This window comes from Haliotis rufescens, unplaced genomic scaffold (genome assembly GCF_023055435.1).
Source record: "Haliotis rufescens isolate VD_foot unplaced genomic scaffold, xgHalRufe1.0.p SCAF_2, whole genome shotgun sequence".
NCBI classification, from domain to species: Eukaryota; Metazoa; Mollusca; class Gastropoda; order Lepetellida; family Haliotidae; genus Haliotis; species Haliotis rufescens.
The window spans coordinates 62,706,120-62,728,544 of NW_025963890.1; the positions used below are offsets into that span (position 1 = coordinate 62,706,120).

A 22,425-nucleotide genomic window follows, 5' to 3' on the forward strand; every position below is an offset into this window, starting at 1 on the left:
TATCTCCTCGCCTGCACATGTGATGTTACGTGACGTAAGCCGCTAAACGCGTGACAATGCTGAGCGATATTGCTCACATACGACCCGAGTATCAGGACTACTTATCTATGAATGTGTGGTATGAAAAGTCAAGGACTCCGATAGACAGACATCTCGTCTCTGAAATAAAAATATTTTCGCAGAGAAAAGCAGTTGTTAATTTATCCCAATACAATATAATAAAAAGGAGTCTAAAGACTCTCTTGGGTAACTCCAGTAATCTAGACTTGCCAACTATTACAAACCTGCATGAGCTGTATTGGATATATTTGTTTCAGGGTCTGTATGACAGACGTACAAATCAACTATAGTCAACTTACTCATGACCATTGGCAGCTTCCTCATCACCCTAGTCAACATGATTATGTACGGTAGGGGACACAGGTGGCCAGGTCTAGGTGTCGCCATATTTGATTATTGTCTCTAATGACCTTCTGGTGGTATAGTTTCTCACCATGTTCTGCATGTCATTAAAAAATATCGTCAATCCATGACTTTCTGGGGCGGTCGGGTAGCTTAGTGGTTAAAGTGTTCGCTCGTCACGTCGAAGACCCGGGTTCGAATCCCGACATGGGTATAATGTGTGACGCCCATTTCTGGTCTCCCCCGCCGGGATATTGCTGGAATATTGCTAAAAGCGGCTTAAAACCAAACTCACTCACCCACCCTAACACCCACCCACCCACTAACCCACTCACCCACTCACCCACTCACTCACTCACTCACTCACTCACTCATTGACTTTCTGTTTTCAACGGGTTCATCATCCTGCATCATCCTTTGATGAAACCCACGAGCACGCGTATGATGCTGACAAACCAAGAAACATTATCAGGGCCAACCGGGATTCGAACCCATGAACCCTGACGCGTCTGGGAGGCAACTTTGCACAGCCCAAATACGACGACTCAGACGAGTGAACAACCGAATGATATAACTCCTAAGGTTTTATTGTCATTTTGTCCTCATTTCACTTTGACATGTTTGCCACTTTGATGAAACTTGCGAGGATGGTTATTGTATTGTCAGACCAAGGATCATAAATGCGGTAAACACACGACCAACGACCGCGGATCCTGGCATGATTAGGTGGCGTGGCTCTTTGCGGCGAAAGCAATGATATGACATAGAAAGTAAACAATTTTAATGGCGCCACTTTTCCAAATACGGTTCTGTTGCTTAAGCGTCCCTTAGTCAGATTGTTTTAAAATAATAAGATGTTCTAATTCGGACCCACTCAGCGTGTGCGTTATCTGACCGCCTCCGTGGTCTAGTGGTAGAACGTCCGCCCTGAGAGCGGAAGGTCCGGGGTTCGATCCCCGGCCGCGTCATACCAAAAGACGTTAAACGATTGGAACTTATTGTTAAGCGGCTACAAGAGTGACTGCTTGGCTCGGAGTCAGTATACTGTGTCTGAGTGGGGTATTCATGTTAAACTGCGGCGTGGTATCACAGTGAGCTAGCACAATAAATCGGCATCAGTCCGGACTAGTCCAAGCAGCCACACATACACACGCACACACAAACACATTTCACCTCACCTTATGCGTTATCTACATAAGATATCGTGCAACATTGGTGACATTGCATAACTACATTCACACCGATCACACCGCATATAGTTCAACGATCGATTATGAGAAAAGGTGGATTATAAAAAAAAGATTGTTTTTACAAATAGGGGATATTATTTGATATGGAGGCTGTGTTGTGTAATGTGGTAGTGACAACAAACTACCAGTGCATACAGTTCTAATATGGATTGCCTCAATGGCGGACGAGATGATCTTTTGGGTTGAGGTGAGCCCGGAGGAATGCTCGATGTCATATGAAGAGGAAAATGAGTGCAAATACTTTTACACCGCTTTTATTCAGCAATGTGGCGGCGGGGAACTCAATTAGGGTCAACACATATTGTATGGAAGGATATCCGAGCCTGGACTTAGGTAGCGAACCAACGAATTAACCACAAGGCTACCACATAGCCCAGCAGATATCGAAATAGGCCTAGGTCAAAACACGTGTATATCTGCATTATCAGCACATCGAGGTTAAAATTTAGGTTTTCAGTTTGTCTAAACTAGAAATAAAGGACACCAGTAAGACCGTCTCATATGTTTCATATTTAGATCTATGCATAAAGATTCAGAGTGACAAACCGCTCTCTACAAGATTGTATGAAAAAAGGGATGACTTTTACTTTCCAAACGTCAACTTACCCTTTAAGTTGAGCACTATTCCTGCAGCCCAAGCACCTTGTGTCTACATTCAGTAACTTTTGAGGTACATTCGAGCATGCTTTTTTTATCAAGGGGGGCATGGGTGGCGCCGCGATTCGCTGTGCAGAGTTTGGTCCCTTGGGCACGCCAGAAACTTATGATTGTGGGTTCGAATCCCGGTTCGCCCCGATTATGTTTCTAGGTTTGTCAGCACCATACCCGTGCTCGTGGGTTTCACCGAAGTGGTAAACGTCTGAGACCTGCATCACTTCGGGCTTTCCCCCCACATTAAGCTGACACGCCGTGATATAACTGAAATACTGTTAAAAGCGGCGTTAACCCCAACTCACTCACTCACTCACTTTTTACCAAGAGTTCAAAGAGCGTCAAACGACTCTTGTTAAGAGGTTGTCTGGTCAAGGCTACCAAATTCAAGGCCTCAGTAAAGCTTTCAATATGTTTTCTGGTAGACACGTGGAGGATATGATCCCGTGTTGTTTTCAGGTGAACAAGTGACTCGCCTTTGCATGTGTTTGTGACGGTGCCACCGGAAGTGCACACATTTTGGCGAACACCTGGTATCATCACTATTTCATAGTGATTCATAAACACATGCTCATGATGTAGTCGGAATCGTACAATCGACACTGCTGTTGGCAGAAAGTTCTTATTAATGTGGAATGTTTTTGTCCCTTTTAATTGCATACAGATTACACGAAACTGTATTTACTTTACCTGCATAGCTTTCTTATTTTATATATGAATTGCTATACACCAAAGTAATTAGTTTCACTTTCCGAAAATATAAATTAATTCAGTACTTAATATAGAAGTATGAATAAATCTACTTCCTCGACCCGTGAAGATCCAGATTTGAATTGGTCTTGTTTAAAGAGGGGACTGTGGTTATCGTAAGAGGCGACTAAAGGAATCGGGTGGTTAGGCTTGCTGACTTTGTTGATGCAAGTCATCGTATCCCAATTGCGTAGATTGATGCTCATGATATCAATCACTGGATTGTCTGGTCCAGACTCGATGATTTACAGACCGAGATCATATAGCTGGAATATTGCTGAGTGCGGCTTTAAACAACAAACAAACAAATCTACTCCATCCTTGATGCAAAGGTTAACTCACACATACTATGGAAATAAGGATAAATCAACTCTCGTATTTACAATGTGGTTACGCACATGAATGCAACAGACATCGGTAATTATGTTCGTTAATGCTAATGGTTTATAGTTTCTTGAACTGTAACGAAAGTTGTTCGAATATAAACTGCCGGGATAAAAAAGTGTACACCTGAAAATTGGATTTGACAAAAAAATTACAAACGCTATCAAAACGTCACGAGGCTGACAACAGAAGCCGAAACACTGCAAATTTGAGGTCTAAAACACAACTATGACACCCGTATCGAATAACAATTTCTTGTTTGTTTCATTTTAGCCACCATCAAACAGAGGTGTGTACTTTATTTTGACCGACAGTTTACATCACCAAGACATTAACGTATGAATGAATACTTGTGGATGTTTAGTTATTAATTCATATGCTAGTAAGGTACAAACATCTGTCTCCAAACGCCACATTGAAAGAAAAATTAAGTTGAAATCGACATGACAACCATTTATTAACCGGTAATCATAGCAATTAAAGGGATTAAACTGAAAAGTATCAATCACGCAATTTGTCATTGGTTGTCAATGATATTAACTGTTGCATTCCTGGTAGCCAACAGAAAACAACATTCAGCACCATCCTGGGCTCCAGTTGCCTCCATAGAGATCTGGGTTTGATTTAGGGTCATCTGGTGGTTGATAAGCTGGTACTCGCGTCTTCTCCCAGTTCTCAAGGCGTTGTTTCATCATCGCTACAAGCTCAGGGTACTTAGCAGACAGGTCGAAATGTTCAGTTGGGTCGGAAGAGATATTGAACAACATATATGGACGGAACTGGTACACGTTTTCCTGGGGAGGGTCATCTGATCCCTCACCATAGTGTGGAAGAGGATACCAATCACTGTGAGATCCCGGTGAACCTCGCGTCAGTTTCAGGTCTCCATATCTAATTGCTGAGGAGTTGGACTTGTCATAGATGTTGTAGACGAACTCTTTCCTCTTACTCGGGCCACCATTGATGAGCATGTCGTACTGACTTATCCCGTCCATGTTGGGGTCTGTGTTCTCTCCACCAGCCAGCTCCACAAAGGTCGGGTACCAGTCTACAGCATGCATCATTCCAGTGTTGAGGTAGCCCGTCTTCTTCAGAAGGGTTTTACTGTAAATGAATCCAGCTCCTTTCGTTCCACCTTCCCATAGCGTAGCCTTACATCCACGAAGAGGAAGGTTGTTAGCAGCACCGTGAAAAGGCCCGCCATTGTCAGTCGTAAACACCAGCAGCAAGTTGTCAATGAGTCCCGTTTCCTCTAAAGCATCCGTGATGTTAGCAACAGCTTCATCAAGAGCACTGATCATACCGCAGTAGGTCCTTCGTGGTAGGTCCTGGATATGTTTGTACAAATTCTCATACTCAGGGGGAACTTCCAGAGGTGCATGTACTGCTTGAAACGGCAGATACAAATAAAGCGGCGTGTCCTTATCGTGAGACTTGATGATATCAACTGCTCTTTCTGCAAACACGCGCGTTGAATATTTACCCTTCGCTTCTGAATATACGGAAGTATTAAAGCGTAGATCATATCCGGAAAATTTGTCATATTCTCTTGTGTGCTTGTAATATTCCTCAGCGCCAGTGTAATACCCAACAAAAGTATCAAACCCACGGTAGGTCGGGGTGTATTTCAAGTTACAGAAGCCTAAATGCCACTTCCCAACAACATGGGTGCTATATCCTAGTTCCTTTAACTTCTGTGGGAGGAAGGTGAACTTAATGGGAACAAATCCAGGAGAGGTTGGTCTGATGACGCCGTCCTGTAGTCCAGTGTGGTAGGGGAAGTACCCCGACATGAAGCAGTTTCTGGATGGCGAGCACACGGGCTGGACATAGGAGGAGTTGAGGATGACTCCAGTTTTGGCCAACTTGTCCAGGTGTGGCGTCAGAACCTGTGGATTACGGAAACCAACATCGTTCCAGCCCAGATCATCCGCAACTATAAACACAATGTGTGGCTTAGCTGCTTGACCTCCATTAAGGTAAACGAAAATGAGAGTAAAAGTCGCAACAAGGAGTGCAGCCTTCATGGTTGACACTGGTGTATTGCTGATCTGGTCTTTTGAAACTGGTGCATTGCGCATCTAGCTTTATCTCCTCGTCTGCACATGTGATGTTACGTGACGTAAGCCGCTAAACGCGTGACAATGCTGAGCGATAGTGCTCACATCCGAACCGGGACTACTTATCTATGAATGTGTGGTATGAAAAGTCAAGGACTCCGATAGACAGACATCTCGTCTCTGAAATAAAAATATTTTGCAGAGAAAAGCAGTTGTTAATTTATCTCAATACAATATAATAAAAAGGAGTCTAAAGACTCTCTTGGGTAACTCCAGTAATCTAGACTTGCCAACTATTACAAACCTGCATGAGCTGTATTGGATATATTTGTTTCAGGGTCTGTATGACAGACATACAAATCAATTGATTAAGTCGTTGGTAAGATCAGCATGCATACGTTTAATGTCATAATAATAAAATATTCTACGAGACTCAATTCTAGGTATTTGAAACTTAATTGATTTGTCCCCGATATATCTGACCCCCACGGCGTAGACCGTTAAGCATACAATCAATCACTGATCTGTCTCGACTCGACTCTAATATTTACAGGCTGCCGTCAGATACAGTTGTAGCCGGAATATTGGAGGGAGAGGCGTTAACCAACAAACAAACACAATCAACACATATCAATCAGCCCTCATGTCAGTTCAAGCTATCCATGTTACTTCAAACCAAAGTCAACTTACTTATGACCATTAGCAGCTGCCTCATCACCCTAGTCAACATGATTATGTACGGTAGGGGACACAGGTGGCCAGGTCTAGGTGTCGCCATATTTGATTATTGTCTCTATTGACCTTCTGGTGGTATAGTTTTTCACCATGTTCTGCATGTCATGTACACATATCGCCAATCATTGACTTTCTGGGGCGGTCGGGTAGCTTAGTGGTTAAAGTGTTCGCTCGTCACGTCGAAGACCCGGGTTCGAATCCCGACATGGGTATAATGTGTGAAGCCCATTTCTGGTCTCCCCCGCCGGGATATTGCTGGAATATTGCTAAAAGCGGCGTAAAACCAAACTCACTCACTCACTCATTGACTTTCTGTTTTCAACGGGTTCATCATCCTGCATCATCCTTTGATGAAACCCGCGAGCACGCGTATGATGCTGACAAACCAAGAAACATTATCAGGGCCAACCGGGATTTGAATCCATGAACCCTGACGCGTCTATGGGATGCAACTTTGCACAGCCCAAATACGACGACTCAGACGAGTGAACAACCGAATGATATAACTCCTAAGGTTTCATTGTCATTTTGTCCTCATTTCACTTTGACATGTTTGCCACTTTGATGAAACTCGCGAGGGTGGTTATTGTATTGTCAGACCAAGGATCATAAATGCGGTAAACACACGACCAACGACCGCGGATCCTGGCATGATTAGGTGACGTGGCTCTTTGCGGCGAAAGCAATGATATGACATAGAAAGTAAACAATTTTAATGGCGCCACTTTTCCAAATACGGTTCTATTGCTTAAGCGCCCCTTAGTCAGATTGTTTTAAAATAGTTAGCTGTTCTTATTCGGACCCACTCAGCGTGTGCGTTATCTGACCGCCTCCGTGGTCTAGTGGTAGAGCGTCCGCCCTGAGAGCGGAAGGTCCGGGGTTCGATCCCCTGCCGCGTCATACCAAAAGACGTTAAACGATTGGAACTTGTTGTTAAGCGGCTACAAGAGTGACTGCTTGGCTCGGAGTCAGTAAACTGTGTCTGAGTGGGGTGTTCATGTTAAACTGCGGCATGGCATCTCGGTGAGCTAGCACGATAAATCGGCATCAGTGCGGACTAGTCCAAGCAGCCACACATACACACACACGCACACACACATTTCACCTCACCTTATGCGTTATCTACATAAGATATCGTGCAACAGTGTAAGCGTTGCATAACTTCATTCACACCGATCACACCGCATATAGTTCAACGATCGATTATGAGAAAAGATCGAATATAAAAAAGATTGTTTATACAAATAGGGGACACAATTTGATATGGAGGCTGTGTTGTGTAATGTTGTAGTGACTACAAACTACCAGTGCACACAGTTCTAATATGGATTGCCTCAATGCCGGACGAGATGATCTATAGGGTTGAGGTGAGCCCGGAGGAATGCTCGATGTCATATGAAGAAGAAAATGAGTGCACATACTTTTACACCGCTTTTATTCAGCGATGTGGCGGCGGGGAACTCAAGAAGGGTCAACACATATTGTATGGAAGGATATCCGAGCCTGGACTTAGGTAGCGAACCAACGAATTAACCACAAGGCTACCACATAACCCAGCAGATATCGAAATAGGGCTAGGTCAAAACTAGTGTATATCTGCATTATCAGCACATCGAGGTTAAAATTTAGGTTTTCAGATTGTCTAGAATAGAAATTAAGGACACCAGTAAGACCGTCTCATATGTTTCATATTTAGATCTATGCATAAAGATTCAGAGTGACAAAACGCTCTCCACAAAACTGTATGAAAAAAGGGATGACTTTTACTTTCCAAACGTTCACTTCGGGCTTTACTCCCACATTAAGCTGACACACCGTGATATAACTGGAATACTGTTAAAAGCGGCGTTAAAACCAGCTCACTCACTCACTCACTTTTTACCAAGAGTTCAAAGAGTGCAAAGAGCGCCACGCTCTTGTTAAGATGGTGTCTGGTCCAGGCTACCAATCAAGGCCTCAGTAAAGATTTCAAAAATTATGTTTTCTGGTAGACACGTGGAGGATATATTCTCGCGTTGTTTTCAGGTGAACAAGTGACTCGCCTTTGCATGTGTTTGTGACGGTGCCACCGGGAGAGTACACATTTTCGCGAACACCTGGAATCATCACTTTTTCACAGTGATTTATAAACACATGCTCATGATGTAGTCGGAATCGTACAATCGACACTGCTGTTGGCAGAAAGTTCTTATTAATGTGGAATGTTTTTTGTCCCTTTTATTTGCATACAGATAACACGAAACTGTATTTACTTTACTTGCATAGCTTTCTTATTTTATATATGAATTGCTATACAACAAAGTAATTAGTTTAACATACTTAATTTTATGAATAAATCTTACTTCCTCAACCCGTGAAGATCAAGTATTGAATTTGTCTTGTCTTAAGACCGGACTGTGGTTATCGTAGATTGATGCTCATGATATCAATCACTGGATTGTCTGGTCCAGTCTCGATTATTTGCAGACCGTGATCAGCTGATCAGACCGTAAAGCTGAGTGCAGCGTTAAACAACAAACAAGCAAATCTACTCCATCCTTGATGCAAACGTTAACTCACACATACTGTGGAAATAGATAAATCTCTATCGTCTTTAGGAGCCGAAACACTGCAAACTTGAGGTCTAAAACACAACCATGACACCCGTATCAACTATATCACCATCGAATAACCATTTCTTGTTTGTTTCATTTTAGCCACCATCAAACAGAGGTGTGTACTTTATTTTGACCAACATTTTACATCATCAAGACATTAACGTATGATTGAATGCTTGTGGATGTTTAGTTATTAATTCATATGCTAGTAAGGTACAAACATCTGTCTCCAAGCGCCACATTGAAAGAAAAATGAAGTTGAAATCGATAAGGCAGCCATGACAACCAGTTATTAATGGCTAATCATAGCAATCAATGGGATTAAACTGAAAAGTATCGATCACGCATTTTGTCATTGATTGTCAATGATATTAACTGTTGCGTTCCTGGTAGCCAACAGAATACAACAATCAGCACCATCCTGGGCTCCAGTTGCCTCCATAGAGATCTGGGTTTGATTTAGGGTCATCTGGTGGTTGATAAGCTGGTACTCGCGTCTTCTCCCAGTTCTCAAGGCGTTGTTTCATCATCGCTACAAGCTCGGGGTACTTAGCAGACAGGTCGAAATGTTCAGTTGGGTCGGAAGTGATATTGTACAACATATATGGAGGAGATGTCTTTATGAATATGTATTGCAAGATGCATAATTTTATTTCAGAATAAATTTATTTAGATGTAACTCTATATGAAGCACAGTTACTCTTTTCCGTTAATACAGATAACATGATAAAGGACACCAATGTACTGTATTGTGATCGTACCACTTTACTTGAAAAGATTTATTATTGTTTAGTTGAATTGCGATACAACAAATCAAGTAGTTTAACAATACGGATCCATAAAGATTATTCAACAATTGATATAAAAGTATGAATAAATCTACTCCAGCCCTAATGCAAAGAATAACTTCGACATTACAATGAAAATAAAGATATAAGCTCTCGTCTTTATAGGTGGCTACTCACATGACTGCAACAGACATGAGTAATTATGTTCGTTAATGCTGATCGTAGATATTTACCGATACTATATCCGTCCTCGCTACATCGAAAATTGATCCAATATAAACTGCCGGGATAAATCAAACAAAAGTGTACTCCTGAAAATTGGATTTGAATAAAATTTACAAACGTTATCAAAACGTTACTTATGTGACAACAGTCCCCGAAACACTGAAGACTTGAGGTCCAAAACACAACCGTATGAAATATACCCCCATCGAATAACCATTTCCTATCTGTTTCATTTTTAGACACCATCAAACATGGGCGCGTTTCTTTTGTCCAGCATCAAGACATTAAGGTTTAAATGAAGACTTGTGGATTTCAACTTATTTATTTTTTCAATGCGACGTTTAGATACCGGTGATAGTAAGTTTCAAACGTCTGTCTCGAAACGCCACATTGAAAAAATAGAGAAGTTGAAATCGATAAGGCAGCCATAATTTCATTGACAATGCTTGTCACTTCATCAACCGTACATTAACGGGTAACAGAACAATCAATGGGATTCAACTGAAAAGTACTAATCACGCACTTTGTCAATGGGGAGGTTGGGTAGTCTTGTGGGTAAAGCGTTCGCTCGTCACGCCGAAGACCCGGGTTCGTTTCCGCACATGTCTACAATGTGTACAGCCCATTTTTTGGAGTCCTCCGCCGTGATATTGCAGGAATATTGCTCAAAGTGGCGAAAAACTATACTCACTATTTTGTCTCTGATTGTCAATGAAATTAACCGTAGCGTTTCTGGTAGCCAACAAAATACAACATTCAGCACCACCCTGGGCTCCAGTTGCCTCCATAGAGAGCTGGGTTTGATTTAGGATCCATTGGTGGTTGATAAGCTGGTACTCGCGTCTTCTCCCAGTTCTCAAGGCGTTCTTTCATCATCGCTACAAGCTCGGGGTACTTAGCAGACAGGTCGAAATGTTCAGTTGGGTCGGAAGTGATATTGTACAACATATATGGAGGAAACTTGTCCTTCTTTTCCTGGAAAAGGACATCTGAACGCTCACCAGACTGTGGAAGAGGATTCCAATCATTGTGAGATCCCGGTGAACCTCGCATCAGTTTCAGGTCTCCATATCTAATTGCTGCAGATTTGGACTTGTCATAGATATTGTAGACGAACTCTTTCCTCTTACTCGGGCCACCATTGATGAGCATGTCGTACTGACTGACTCCGTCCATGTTGGGGTCTGTGTTCTCTCCACCAGCCAGCTCCACAAAGGTCGGGTACCAGTCTACAGCATGCATCATTCCAGTGTTGAGGTAGCCCGTCTTCTTCAGAAGGGTTTTACTGTAGATGAATCCAGCTCCTTTCGTCCCACCTTCCCATAATGTCGCTTTAGCTCCACGAAGAGGAAGGTTGTTAGAAGCATGCCAATAAGGCCCACCATTGTCAGTCGTAAACACCAGCAGCAAGTTGTCAATGAGTCCCGTTTCCTCTAAAGCATTCGTGATGTTAGCAACAGCTTCATCAAGAGCACTGATCATACCGCAGTAGGTTCTTCGTTCTTCATTCTGGATATGCTTGTACAAATTCTCATACTCAGGGGGAACTTGTAGAGGTTCATGTACTGCTTGAAACGGCAGATACAAATAAAGTGGCGTGTCCTTATCGTGAGACTTGATGATATCAACTGCCCTTTCTGCAAACACGCGCGTTGAATATTTACCCTTTGGTTCCGTATATGCAGAAGTGTTAAAGCGTAGATCATATCCAGAATAATTGTCAAATGTTTTTGTGTGCTTGTAATAGTCCTCACCACCCATGTAATACCCAACATAGGTATCAAACCCACGGTAGACAGGGGTGTATTTCAAGTTGCAGAAGCCTAAATGCCACTTCCCAACAGCATGGGTGCTATATCCTAGTCCCTTTAACTTCTGTGGGAGGAAGGTGAACTTGATTGGAACAAATCCAGGAGAAGTTGGACTGATGACGCCGTCCTGTAGTCCAGTGTGGTAGGGGAAGTACCCCGACATGAAGCAGTTTCTGGATGGCGAGCACACGGGCTGGACATAGGAGGAGTTGAGGATGACTCCAGTTTTGGCCAACTTGTCCAGGTGTGGCGTCTGAACCTGTGGATTACGGAAACCAACATCGTTCCAGCCCAGATCGTCCGCAACTATAAACACAATGTGTGGCTTAGCTGCTTGACTTCCATTAAGGTAAACGAAAATAAGAGCAAAAGTCGCAACAAGCCGTGCAGCCCCCATGTTGCAGACTCGTGTAATGCTGATCTGGTCTATAGAGACTGGTGCATTGCGCATCTAGCTTTATCGCCTCGTCTGCACATGTGATATTACGTGACGTAAGCCGCTAAACGCGTGACAATGCTAAGCGATATTGCTCACATCAGAACCGGGTATCAGGACTACTTATCTATGAATGTGTGGCATGTACAGTCAAGGACTCCGATAGACAGACGTCTCATCTCTGAAATAAAAATATTTTGCAGAGAAAAGCAGTTGTTAATTCATCTCAATACAATATAATAAAAAGGAATCTAAAGACTCTCTTCGGAAACTCCAGTAATCTAGACTTGCCAACTATTACAAACCTGCATGAGCTGTATTGGATATATTTGTTTCAGGGTCTGTATGACAGACATACAAATCAATTGATTAAGTCTTTGGTAAGATTAGCATGCATACGTTTAATGTTATAATAATAAAATATTCAACGAGACTCAATTCTAGGTATTTGAAACTTAATTGATTTGTCCCCGATTCGTCTGACCCCCACGGCTTAGATCGTTATGCATACAATCAATCACTGATCTGTCTCCATTCGACTCTAATATTTACAGGCTGCCGTCAGATACAGTTGTAGCCTGAATATTGGAGAGAGAGGCGTTAACCAACAAACAAACACAATCAACACATATCAATCAGCTCTCATGTCAGTTCAAGCTATCCATGTTACTTCAAACCATAGTCAACTTACTTATGACCATTGGCAGCTTCCTCATCACCCTAGTCAACATGATTATGTACGGTAGGGGACACAGGTGGCCAGGTCTAGGTGTCGCCATATTTGATTATTGTCTCTATTGACCTCCTGGTGGTATAGTTTCTCAATATGTTCTGCGTGTCATGTACAAATATCGTCAATCATTGACTTTCTGGGGCGGTCGGGTAGCCTAGTGGTTAAAGTGTTCGCTCGTGACGTCGAAGACCCGGGTTCGAATCCCGACATTAGTATAATGTGTGAAGCCCATTTCTGGTCTCCCCCGACGGGATATTGCTGGAATATTGCTAAAAGCGGCGTAAAACCAAACTCACTCACTCACTCACTCATTGACTTTCTGTTTTCAACGGGTTCATCATCCTGCATCATCCTTTGATGAAACCCGCGAGCACGCGTATGATGCTGACAAACCAAGAAACATTATCAGGGCCAACCGGGATTCGAATCCATGAACCCTGACGCGTCTATGGGAGGCAACTTTGCACAGCCCAAATACGACGACTCAGACGAGTGAACAACCGAATGATATAACTCCTAAGGTTTTATTGTCATTTTGTCCTCATTTCACTTTGACATGTTTGCCACTTTGATGAAACTTGCGAGGATGGTTATTGTATTGTCAGACAAAGGATCATAAATGCGGCAAACACACGACCAACGACCGCGGATCCTGGCATGATTAGGTGGCGTGGCTCTTTGCGGCGAAAGCAATGATATGACATAGAAAGTAAACAAATTTTAATGGCGCCACTTTTCCAAATGCGGTTCTATTGCTTAAGCGCCCCTTAGTCAGATTGTTTTAAAATAGTTAGATGTTCTTATTCGGACCCACTCAGCGTGTGCGTTATCTGACCGCCTCCGTGGTCTAGTGGTAGAGCGTCCGCCCTGAGAGCGGAAGGTCCGGGGTTCGATCCCCTGCCGCGTTATACCAAAAGACGTTAAACGATTGGAACTTATTGTTAAGCGGCTACAAGAGTGACTGCTTGGCTCGGAGTCAGTATACTGTGTCTGAGTGGGGTATTCATGTTAAACTGCGGCGTGGTATCACAGTGAGCTAGCACAATAAATCGGCATCAGTCCGGACTAGTCCAAGCAGCCACACATACACACGCACGCACACACACATTTCAGCTCACCTTACGCGTTATCTACATAAGATATCGTGCAACAGTGGTGGCATTGCATAACTACATTCACCGATCACACCGCATATAGTTCAACGATCGATTATGAGAAAAGACCGAATATCAAAAATGATTGTTTATACAAATAGGGGACACTATTTAATATGGAGGCTGTGTTGTGTAATGTGGTAGTGACTACAAACTACCAGTGCATACAGTTCTAATATGGATTGCCTCAATGGCGGACGAGATGATCTACGGGGTTGAGGTGAGCCCGGAGGAATGCTCGATGTCATATGAAGAGGAAAATGAGTGCAAATACTTTTACACCGCTTTTATTCAGCGATGTGGCGGCGGGGAACTCAAGAAGGGTCAACACATATTGTATGGAAGGATATCCGAGCCTGGACTTAGGTACCGAACCAACGAATTAACCACAAGGCTACCACATAGCCCAGCAGATATCGAAATAGGCCTAGGTCAAAACACGTGTATATCTGCTTTATTAGCACATCGAGGTTAAAATTTAGGTTTTCAGTTTGTCTAAACTAGAAATAAAGGGCACCAGTAAGACCGTCTCATATATTTCATATTTAGATCTATGCATAAAGATTTAGACAAAATGCTCTCCACAAGACTGTAGGAAAAAAGGGATGACTTTTACTTTCCAAACGTCAACTTACCCTTTAAGTTGAGCACTATTACCAGTCGTCTAAGGCGCCGCGATTCGCTGTGCAGAGTTGCGTCCCTTGGGCACGCCAGAAACCTATGATTGTGGGTTCGAATCCCGGTTCGCCCCGATTATGTTTCTAGGTTTGTCAGCACCATACCCGTGCTCGTGGGCTTCACCGAAGTGCTAAACGTCTGTGATCTACATCACTTCGGGCTTTACTCCCACATTAAGCTGACACACCGTGATATAACTGGAATACTGTTAAAAGCGGCGTTAAAACCAACTCACTCACTCACTCACTTTTTACCAAGAGTTCAAAGAGTGCAAAGAGCGTCAAACTCTTCTTAAGAGGTTGTCTGGTCAAGGCTACCAATCAAGGCCTCAGTAAAGATTTCAAAAATTATGTTTTCGTGTAGACACGTGGAGGATATATTCTCGCGTTGTTTTCAGGTGAACAAATGACTCGCCTTTGCATGTGTTTGTGACGGTGCCACCGGGAGTGTACACATTTTCGCGAACACCTGGTATCATTACTTTTTCACAGTGATTTAAGAACACATGCTCATGATGTAGTCGGAATCGTACAATCGACACTGCTGTTGGCAGAAAGTTCTTATTAATGTGGAATGTATTTTGTCCCTTTTATTTGCATACAGATAACACGAAACTGTATTTACTTTACTTGCATAGCTTTCTTATTTTATATATGAATTGCTATACAACAAAGTAATTAGTTTAACATACTTAATATATATGAATAAATCTTACTTCCTCAACCCGTGAAGATCCAGGTTAGAATTGGTCTTGTCTTAAGAGGGGACTGTGGTTATCGTAGATTGATGCTCATGATATCAATCACTGGGTTGTCTGGTTCAGTCTCGATTATTTGCAGACCGTGATCAGTTGATCAGACCGTAAAGCTGAGTGCAGCGTTAAACAACAAACAAGCAAATCTACTCAATCCTTGATGCAAACGTTAACTCACACATACTGTGGAAATAGATAAATCTCTCTCGTCTTTACAGGTGGTTACTCACATGAATGCAATAGACATCGGTAATTATGTTCGTTAATGCTAATGGTTTATGTTTTATGGAACTATAACGGAAATTGTTCGAATATAAACTGCCGGGATAAAAAGTGTACACCTAAAAATTGGAATTGACCAAAAAAATACAAACGCTATCAAAACGTCACTAGGCTGACAACAGAAGCCGAAACACTGCAAACTTGAGGTCTAAAACACAACCATGACACCCGTATCAACTATATCACCATCGAATAACCATTTCTTGTTTGTTTCATTTTAGCCACCATCAAACAGAGGTGTGTACTTTATTTTGACCAACATTTTACATCATCAAGACATGAACGTATGATTGAATACTTGTGGATGTTTAGTTATTAATTCATATGCTAGTAAGGTACAAACATCTGTCTCCAAACGCCACATTGAAAGAAAAATGAAGTTGAAATCGATAAGGCAGCCATGACAACCATTAATTAATGGCTAATCATAGCAATCAATGGGGTTAAAATGAAAAGTATCAATCACGCATTTTGTCATTGATTGTCAATTATATTAACTGTAACGTTCCTGGTAGCCAACAAAATACATCCTTCAGCACCACCCTGGGCTCCAGTTGCCTCCATAAAGATCTGGATTTGATTTAGGATCCATTGGTGGTTGATAAGCTGGTACTCGCGTCTTCTCCCAGTTCTCAAGGCGTTGTTTCATCATCGCTACAAGCTCAGGGTACTTAGCAGATAGGTCGAAATGTTCAGTTGGGTCGGAAGTGATATTGTACAACATATATGGAGGGAACTTGTCCTTCTTTTCCTGGAGGAGGACATCTGAACCCTCACCTGACTGTGGAAGAGGATTCCAGTCATTGTGAGATCCCGGTGAACCTCGCATCAGTTTCAGGTCACCATATCTAATTGCTGCAGATTTGGACTTGTAATTGATGTTGTAGACGAACTCTTTCCTCTTACTCGGGCCACCATTGATGAGCATGTCGTACTGACTGACTCCGTCCATGTTGGGGTCTGTGTTCTCTCCACCAGCCAGCTCCACAAAGGTCGGGTACCAGTCTACAGCATGCATCATTCCAGTGTTAAGGTAGCCCGTCTTCTTCAGAAGGGTTTTACTGTAGATGAATCCAGTTCCTTTCGTCCCACCTTCCCATAGTGTATCCTTAGCTCCACGTAGAGGAAGGTTGTTAGAAGCAGTGTAATAAGGCCCGCCATTGTCAGTCGTAAACACCAGCAGCAAGTTGTCAATGAGTCCCGTTTCCTCTAAAGCATTTGTGATGTTAGCAACAGCTTCATCAAGAGCACTGATCATACCGCAGTAGGTCCTTCGTGGTAGGTTCTGGATATGTTTGTACAAATTCTCATACTCAGAGGGAACTTCCAGAGGTGCATGTACTGCTTGAAACGGCAGATACAAATAAAGTGGCGTGTCCTTATCGTGAGACTTGATTATATCAACTGCTCTTTCTGCAAACACGCGCGTTGAATATTTACCCTTTGGTTCCGTATATACAGAAGTGTTAAAGCGTAGATCATATCCAGAATAATTGTCAAATGTTTTTGTGTGCTTGTAATAGTCCTCATCACCCATGTAATACCCAACATAGGTATCAAACCCACGGTAGACAGGGGTATATTTCAAGTTGCAGAAGCCTAAATGCCATTTCCCAACAGCATGGGTGCTATATCCTAGTTCCTTTAACTTCTGTGGGAGGAAGGTGAACTTGATTGGAACAAATCCAGGAGAAGTTGGACTGATGACGCCGTCCTGTAGTCCAGTGTGGTAGGGGAAGTACCCCGACATGAAGCAGTTTCTGGATGGCGAGCACACGGGCTGGACATAGGAGGAGTTGAGGATGACTCCAGCTTTGGCCAACTTGTCCAGGTGTGGCGTCAGAACCTGTGGATTACGGAAACCAACATCGTTCCAGCCCAGATCGTCCGCAACTATAAACACAATGTGTGGCTTAGCTGCTTGACTTCCACTATGGTAAACTAATATGAGAGCAAAAGTCGCAACAAGCCGTGCAGCCTCCATGTTGCAGACTCGTATACTGCTGATCTGGTCTATTGAGACTGGTGCATTGCGCATCTAGCTTTATCGGCACCTCTGCACATGTGATATTACGTGGACATTAGCTGTTATACATGTGACAATACACAGCGATATTGCTCATATCCGACCCGAGGATCGGGGTTACTTATATCTAGGTATGTGTTTGACAAGTCAAGGTCTCTGATTGCATATCTATCTATCTATCTATCTATCTATCTATCTATCTATCTATCTATCTATCTATCTATCTATCTATATGTACATACATACATACATACATACATACATACATACATACATACATACATACATACATACATACAGACAGACAGACAGACAGACAGACAGACAGATAGATAATATATACATATATATCTAAGTCGTTGGCAACATGAGCATATGCCTATATAAGTCGTTCTCAACATGGCATATGGCTATATAATTCGTTGTCAACATCAGCATATGGCTATATAAGTCGTTGTCAACATGGCATATGCCTATATAATTCGTTGTCAATATGACCATATGCCTACATGTCGTTGTCAACATAACCATATGCCTATACAATTCGTTGTCAACATGACATATGCCTATATAATTCGTTGTCAACATGGGCATATGCCTATATAAGCCGTTGTCAACATGAGCATATGCCTATATAAGCCGTTATCAAGAACATGGGAATATGCCTGTATAAATCGTTGTCAACATGGGCAACTTGTCCAGGTGTGGCGTCAGTACCTGTGGATTACGGAAACCAACATCGTTCCAACCTAGATCATCCGCAGGTATGAACACAATGTGTGGCTCAGCTTCTTGACTTCCATAAAGAAAAACGAAAATTATAGCAATAGTCGCAACAAGCCGTGCTGCCTCCGTGGTTGCCACTGGTGCATTCCGCATCTAGATTTATCGCCTCGTCTGCACATATGATGCTACGTGGACATCAGCTGCTTACGCGTGACAAGACTCAGCGATATTGCCCGTATTCGACCCGGGTGTCGGGACAATTTACCTTTGTAAGTCTTATACGAAAACTCAAGGTCTCTGATAGATAAACATCTAGTCTCTGAAATGAAAATATGTTACAGAAAAAAAGCATTTGTTAATTTATCTTTATGTGATATTATAAAAAGGAGCCTAGCTACTTTCTTTGAAAACTACAGTAACAATACTTGCGAAGTATTAGATATACTTCTTTCAGGGTCTGTATGACACTAAGTCACTGGATACATATCAAATGTGTAAGTCGTTAGAACTCGATAGAGGGTCCTGATAAACGGATTGTATCAGTTGAAATATTACTTCTCCAACTATTTATGTGGTATACATCATCAGGTATATGTGGTCGTTACAATAGTATACGATACTTGAGTATATGCTATTAAGCATCTATTTAGCATTGTATAATTTTTAACCATGTTCTGCATGTCATGTAAAAACATCGTCATGAATTGACTTTCCTTCTTCAACCGTTGCAATGATATGACATAGAAAGTCAACAAGTTTTAATGGCGCCACTTTCCTCAAAAAGGTTGTATTGCTAAGGTGCCCTCCAGTCAGATTGTTTCACAGACATTCTGAGATGTTCGCATTCGGACCCACTCAGATTACTCGTTATCTACATAATAACTCGTGCAAAGGTGATTTTATTGCATAATTTAGCTGCAAGTTTCGTTCAAACCGACCACCCCGCATATAGTTCAATGGTTGATTTTGATAAAAGATATGTTTCTATTGTTAATACAAAATAGGGATCCTATTTGATATAGAACAACTGCCGGCATGTTGTGTTGTGTAATGTGGTAGTAACGAGAACTAGTAAAACCTGTGCATACAGTTCCAATATGAATACCGACTGCTGGCCGAGATGCTCTATAGGATTGAGGTGTGCCGGGTGGAATGCTCGATGTAATACGATTTTTTTGTTTGTTTGTTGTTTAACGCCGCACTCAGCAATGTTACAGCTATATGACGGCGGTCTGTAAATAATCGAGTCTGGACTAAACAATCCAGTAATTGACACCATGAGCATCGATCTAAACAATTGGGATACGATGACATGCATCAACAAAATAAGCGAGCCTGACCACCCGATCCTGTTAGTCGCCTTTTAAGACAAGCATAGTCGCCTTTGTCGGCAATCATGGGTTGCTGGAGACCTATTCTACCCCGGATCTTAACGGGTCCGATGTTATAAGAAGGATGAAAATGAGTGCTAATAGTTTTACACCACTTTAAGAAGGGTCTTCACATATTGTATCTAAATATATACCAGCCTGGACTTCGTAATGACGAGCGAAGGAATTAAGTACAAGGCAACCAAACCGCCGGCAGATATCGAAGTAGGCCAAGATAAAAAGACCTACATTATCGGCACATCAAGGTTAAAATTTAGGTTTTATGTTGTCGTCGTATACATATAGATATTGATAAGACGATTAAGGACACTAAAGTGTGTATTGTGGTTGTACCACTTTAATTGTAAAGTGTTATTATTGTTACGCAAGAATTGCTTTACAATAAATCATGTAGTTTAACAATCCGCATCTATACATTATTTCAACAATAAATCTACTCCATCCCGGATGCAAAGATTAACCCCGACATAAATAAGCTCTCGTCTTCATAGGTCGCTACTCACATGAATGCAACAGATATGAGTAAATATGTTCGCTAATGCTGATGGTTGATGGTACTATATCCGTCTTCGCTACATCGAAAATTGATGATATACAAACGTTATCAAAACGTCACTAGGCTGACAGCAGTAGCCGAAACACTGCAGTCTTGAGGTCCATAAACACAGCTATGACACTCGTATCAAATATCTCACCATCGAATAACTATTTCTTGTTTGTTTCAATTTTAGCCACCATCAAACATCGGTTTCCAATTTCCTTTGCCCGCAGATTACATCATCATGACATTAACGTATAAATGAAGAAATTTCAACTGATTTATTCTTTCAATGCGACCTTTAGGTACAAGTGATAGTAAGGTGCAAACCTCTGTCTCAAAACGCAATATAAAAAAAGTTGAAATCGATAAAGCAGCCATGTCTTCATTAATACTACGGGTTGTCATTAAAACAACCGTACACTGACTGGTAATTATAACATAACAAAAAATGGGATCAAAGTATCAATCACGCATTTTGTCATTGATTGTCACTGATATTAACTGTAGCGTTCCTGGTAGCCAACAGAATACAACATTCAGCACCACCCTGGGCTCCAGTTGCCTCCATAGAGATCTGGGTTTGATTTAGGGTCATCTGGTGGTTGATAAGCTGGTACTCGCGTCTTCTCCCAGTTCTCAAGGCGTTGTTTCATCATCGCTACAAGCTCAGGGTACTTAGCCGAGAGGTCGAAATGTTCCGTTGGGTCGGAGGTGATATTGTACAACATATATGGAGGGAACTTGTCCTTCTTTTCCTGGAGAGGGACATCTGAAGTCTCATCAGCATGAGGAAGAGGATTCCAGTCATTGTGAGATCCCGGTGAACCTCGCATCAGTTTCAGGTCACCATATCTAATTGCTGAGGAGTTGGACTTGTCATAGATGTTGTAGACGAACTCTTTCCTCTTACTCGGTCCACCATTGATGAGCATGTCGTACTGACTTATCCCGTCCATGTTGGGGTCTGTGTTCTCTCCACCAGCCAGCTCCACAAAGGTCGGGTACCAGTCTACAGCATGCATCATTCCAGTGTTGAGGTAGCCCGTCTTCTTCAGAAGGGTTTTACTGTAGATGAAACCAGTTCCTTTCGTCCCACCTTCCCATAGTGTCGCTTTAGCTCCACGTAGAGGAAGGTTGTTAGAAGCAGTGTAATAAGGCCCGCCATTGTCAGTCGTAAACACCAGCAGCAAGTTGTCAATGAGTCCCGTTTCCTCTAAAGCATTCGTAATGTTAGCAACAGCTTCATCAAGAGCACTGATCATACCGCAGTAGGTCCTTCGTGGTAGGTTCTGGATATGCTTGTACAAATTCTCATACTCAGGAGGAACTTCCAGAGGTGCATGAACTGCTTGAAACGGTAGATACAAATAAAGCGGCGTGTCTTTATCGTGAGACTTGATTATATCAACTGCTCTTTCTGCAAACACACGCGTTGAATATTTACCTTTCGCTTCTGAATATACGGAAGTGTTAAAGTGTAGATCATATCCGGAAAATTTGCCATATTCTCTTGTGTGCTTGTAATATTCCTCGGCGCCAGTGTAATACCCAACAAAAGTATCAAACCCACGGTAGGTCGGGGTGTATTTCAAGTTGCAGAAGCCTAAATGCCACTTCCCAACAGCATGGGTGCTATATCCTATTTCCTTTAACTTCTGAGGGAGGAAGGTGAACTTAATGGGAACAAATCCAGGAGAAGTTGGCCTGATGACTCCGTCCTGTAGTCCAGTGTGGTAGGGGAAGTACCCCGACATGAAGCAGTTTCTGGAAGGCGAACACACGGGCTGGACATATGAGGAGTTGAGGATGACTCCAGCTTTGGCCAACTTGTCCAGGTGTGGCGTCAGAACCTGTGCATTTCGGAAACCAACATCGTTCCAGCCCAGATCATCCGCAACTATGAACACAATGTGTGGCTTAGCTGCTTGACTTTCATTAAGGTAAACGAAAATGAGAATAAGAGTCGCAACAAGCCGTGCAGCCTCCATGTTTGGTGTATATGCTGATATGGATTTATCGAGACTGATGTATTGCGGGGTCAGCTTTATCGC

The 22,425-nt window shown here is 42.4% G+C and overlaps 4 protein-coding genes across 4 annotated transcripts; all 4 read right to left on the minus strand.

Annotated features, from left to right (window-relative positions):
* Nucleotides 1-3,870: 3,870 nt before the first annotated feature.
* Nucleotides 3,871-5,499, minus strand: LOC124143874 (arylsulfatase B-like). Its single transcript, XM_046513025.2, has one exon. It carries the CDS (start codon nucleotides 5,462-5,464, stop codon nucleotides 4,013-4,015), a length of 1,452 nt encoding a protein of 483 aa, XP_046368981.2. The 5' UTR covers nucleotides 5,465-5,499; the 3' UTR covers nucleotides 3,871-4,012.
* A 3,414-nt stretch (nucleotides 5,500-8,913) lies between these two features.
* Nucleotides 8,914-17,738, minus strand: LOC124142691 (arylsulfatase J-like). The gene is made up of 2 exons (XM_048400297.1): nucleotides 16,423-17,738; nucleotides 8,914-9,439 (listed from the first exon to the last, which is right to left on the minus strand). Exons 1-2 carry the CDS (start codon nucleotides 17,726-17,728, stop codon nucleotides 9,240-9,242), a joined length of 1,506 nt encoding a protein of 501 aa, XP_048256254.1. The 5' UTR covers nucleotides 17,729-17,738; the 3' UTR covers nucleotides 8,914-9,239.
* LOC125382118 (arylsulfatase B-like) lies at nucleotides 9,461-12,114 on the minus strand. The gene has a single exon (XM_048400298.1). It carries the CDS (start codon nucleotides 12,102-12,104, stop codon nucleotides 10,599-10,601), a length of 1,506 nt encoding a protein of 501 aa, XP_048256255.1. The 5' UTR covers nucleotides 12,105-12,114; the 3' UTR covers nucleotides 9,461-10,598.
* A 2,895-nt stretch (nucleotides 17,739-20,633) lies between the features above and the next one.
* On the minus strand, nucleotides 20,634-22,400 carry LOC124142705 (arylsulfatase J-like). The gene has a single exon (XM_046511297.2). It carries the CDS (start codon nucleotides 22,360-22,362, stop codon nucleotides 20,911-20,913), a length of 1,452 nt encoding a protein of 483 aa, XP_046367253.2. The 5' UTR covers nucleotides 22,363-22,400; the 3' UTR covers nucleotides 20,634-20,910.
* Nucleotides 22,401-22,425: the final 25 nt, after the last annotated feature.

Excerpts from the sequence above, each read along its gene's own strand:
- LOC124143874 (XM_046513025.2), bottom strand. The coding sequence starts at position 5,464 with ATGAAGGCTGCACTCCTTGTTGCGACTTTTACTCTCATTTTCGTTTAC.
- LOC125382118 (XM_048400298.1), bottom strand. The coding sequence starts at position 12,104 with ATGCGCAATGCACCAGTCTCTATAGACCAGATCAGCATTACACGAGTC.
- LOC124142691 (XM_048400297.1), bottom strand. The coding sequence starts at position 17,728 with ATGCGCAATGCACCAGTCTCAATAGACCAGATCAGCAGTATACGAGTC. Across the intron at positions 9,440-16,422 it reads GGAAAAGAAGGACAAGTTCC|CTCCATATATGTTGTACAAT; the intron begins CTCCATATATGT and ends TAAAGACATCTC.
- LOC124142705 (XM_046511297.2), bottom strand. The coding sequence starts at position 22,362 with ATGGAGGCTGCACGGCTTGTTGCGACTCTTATTCTCATTTTCGTTTAC.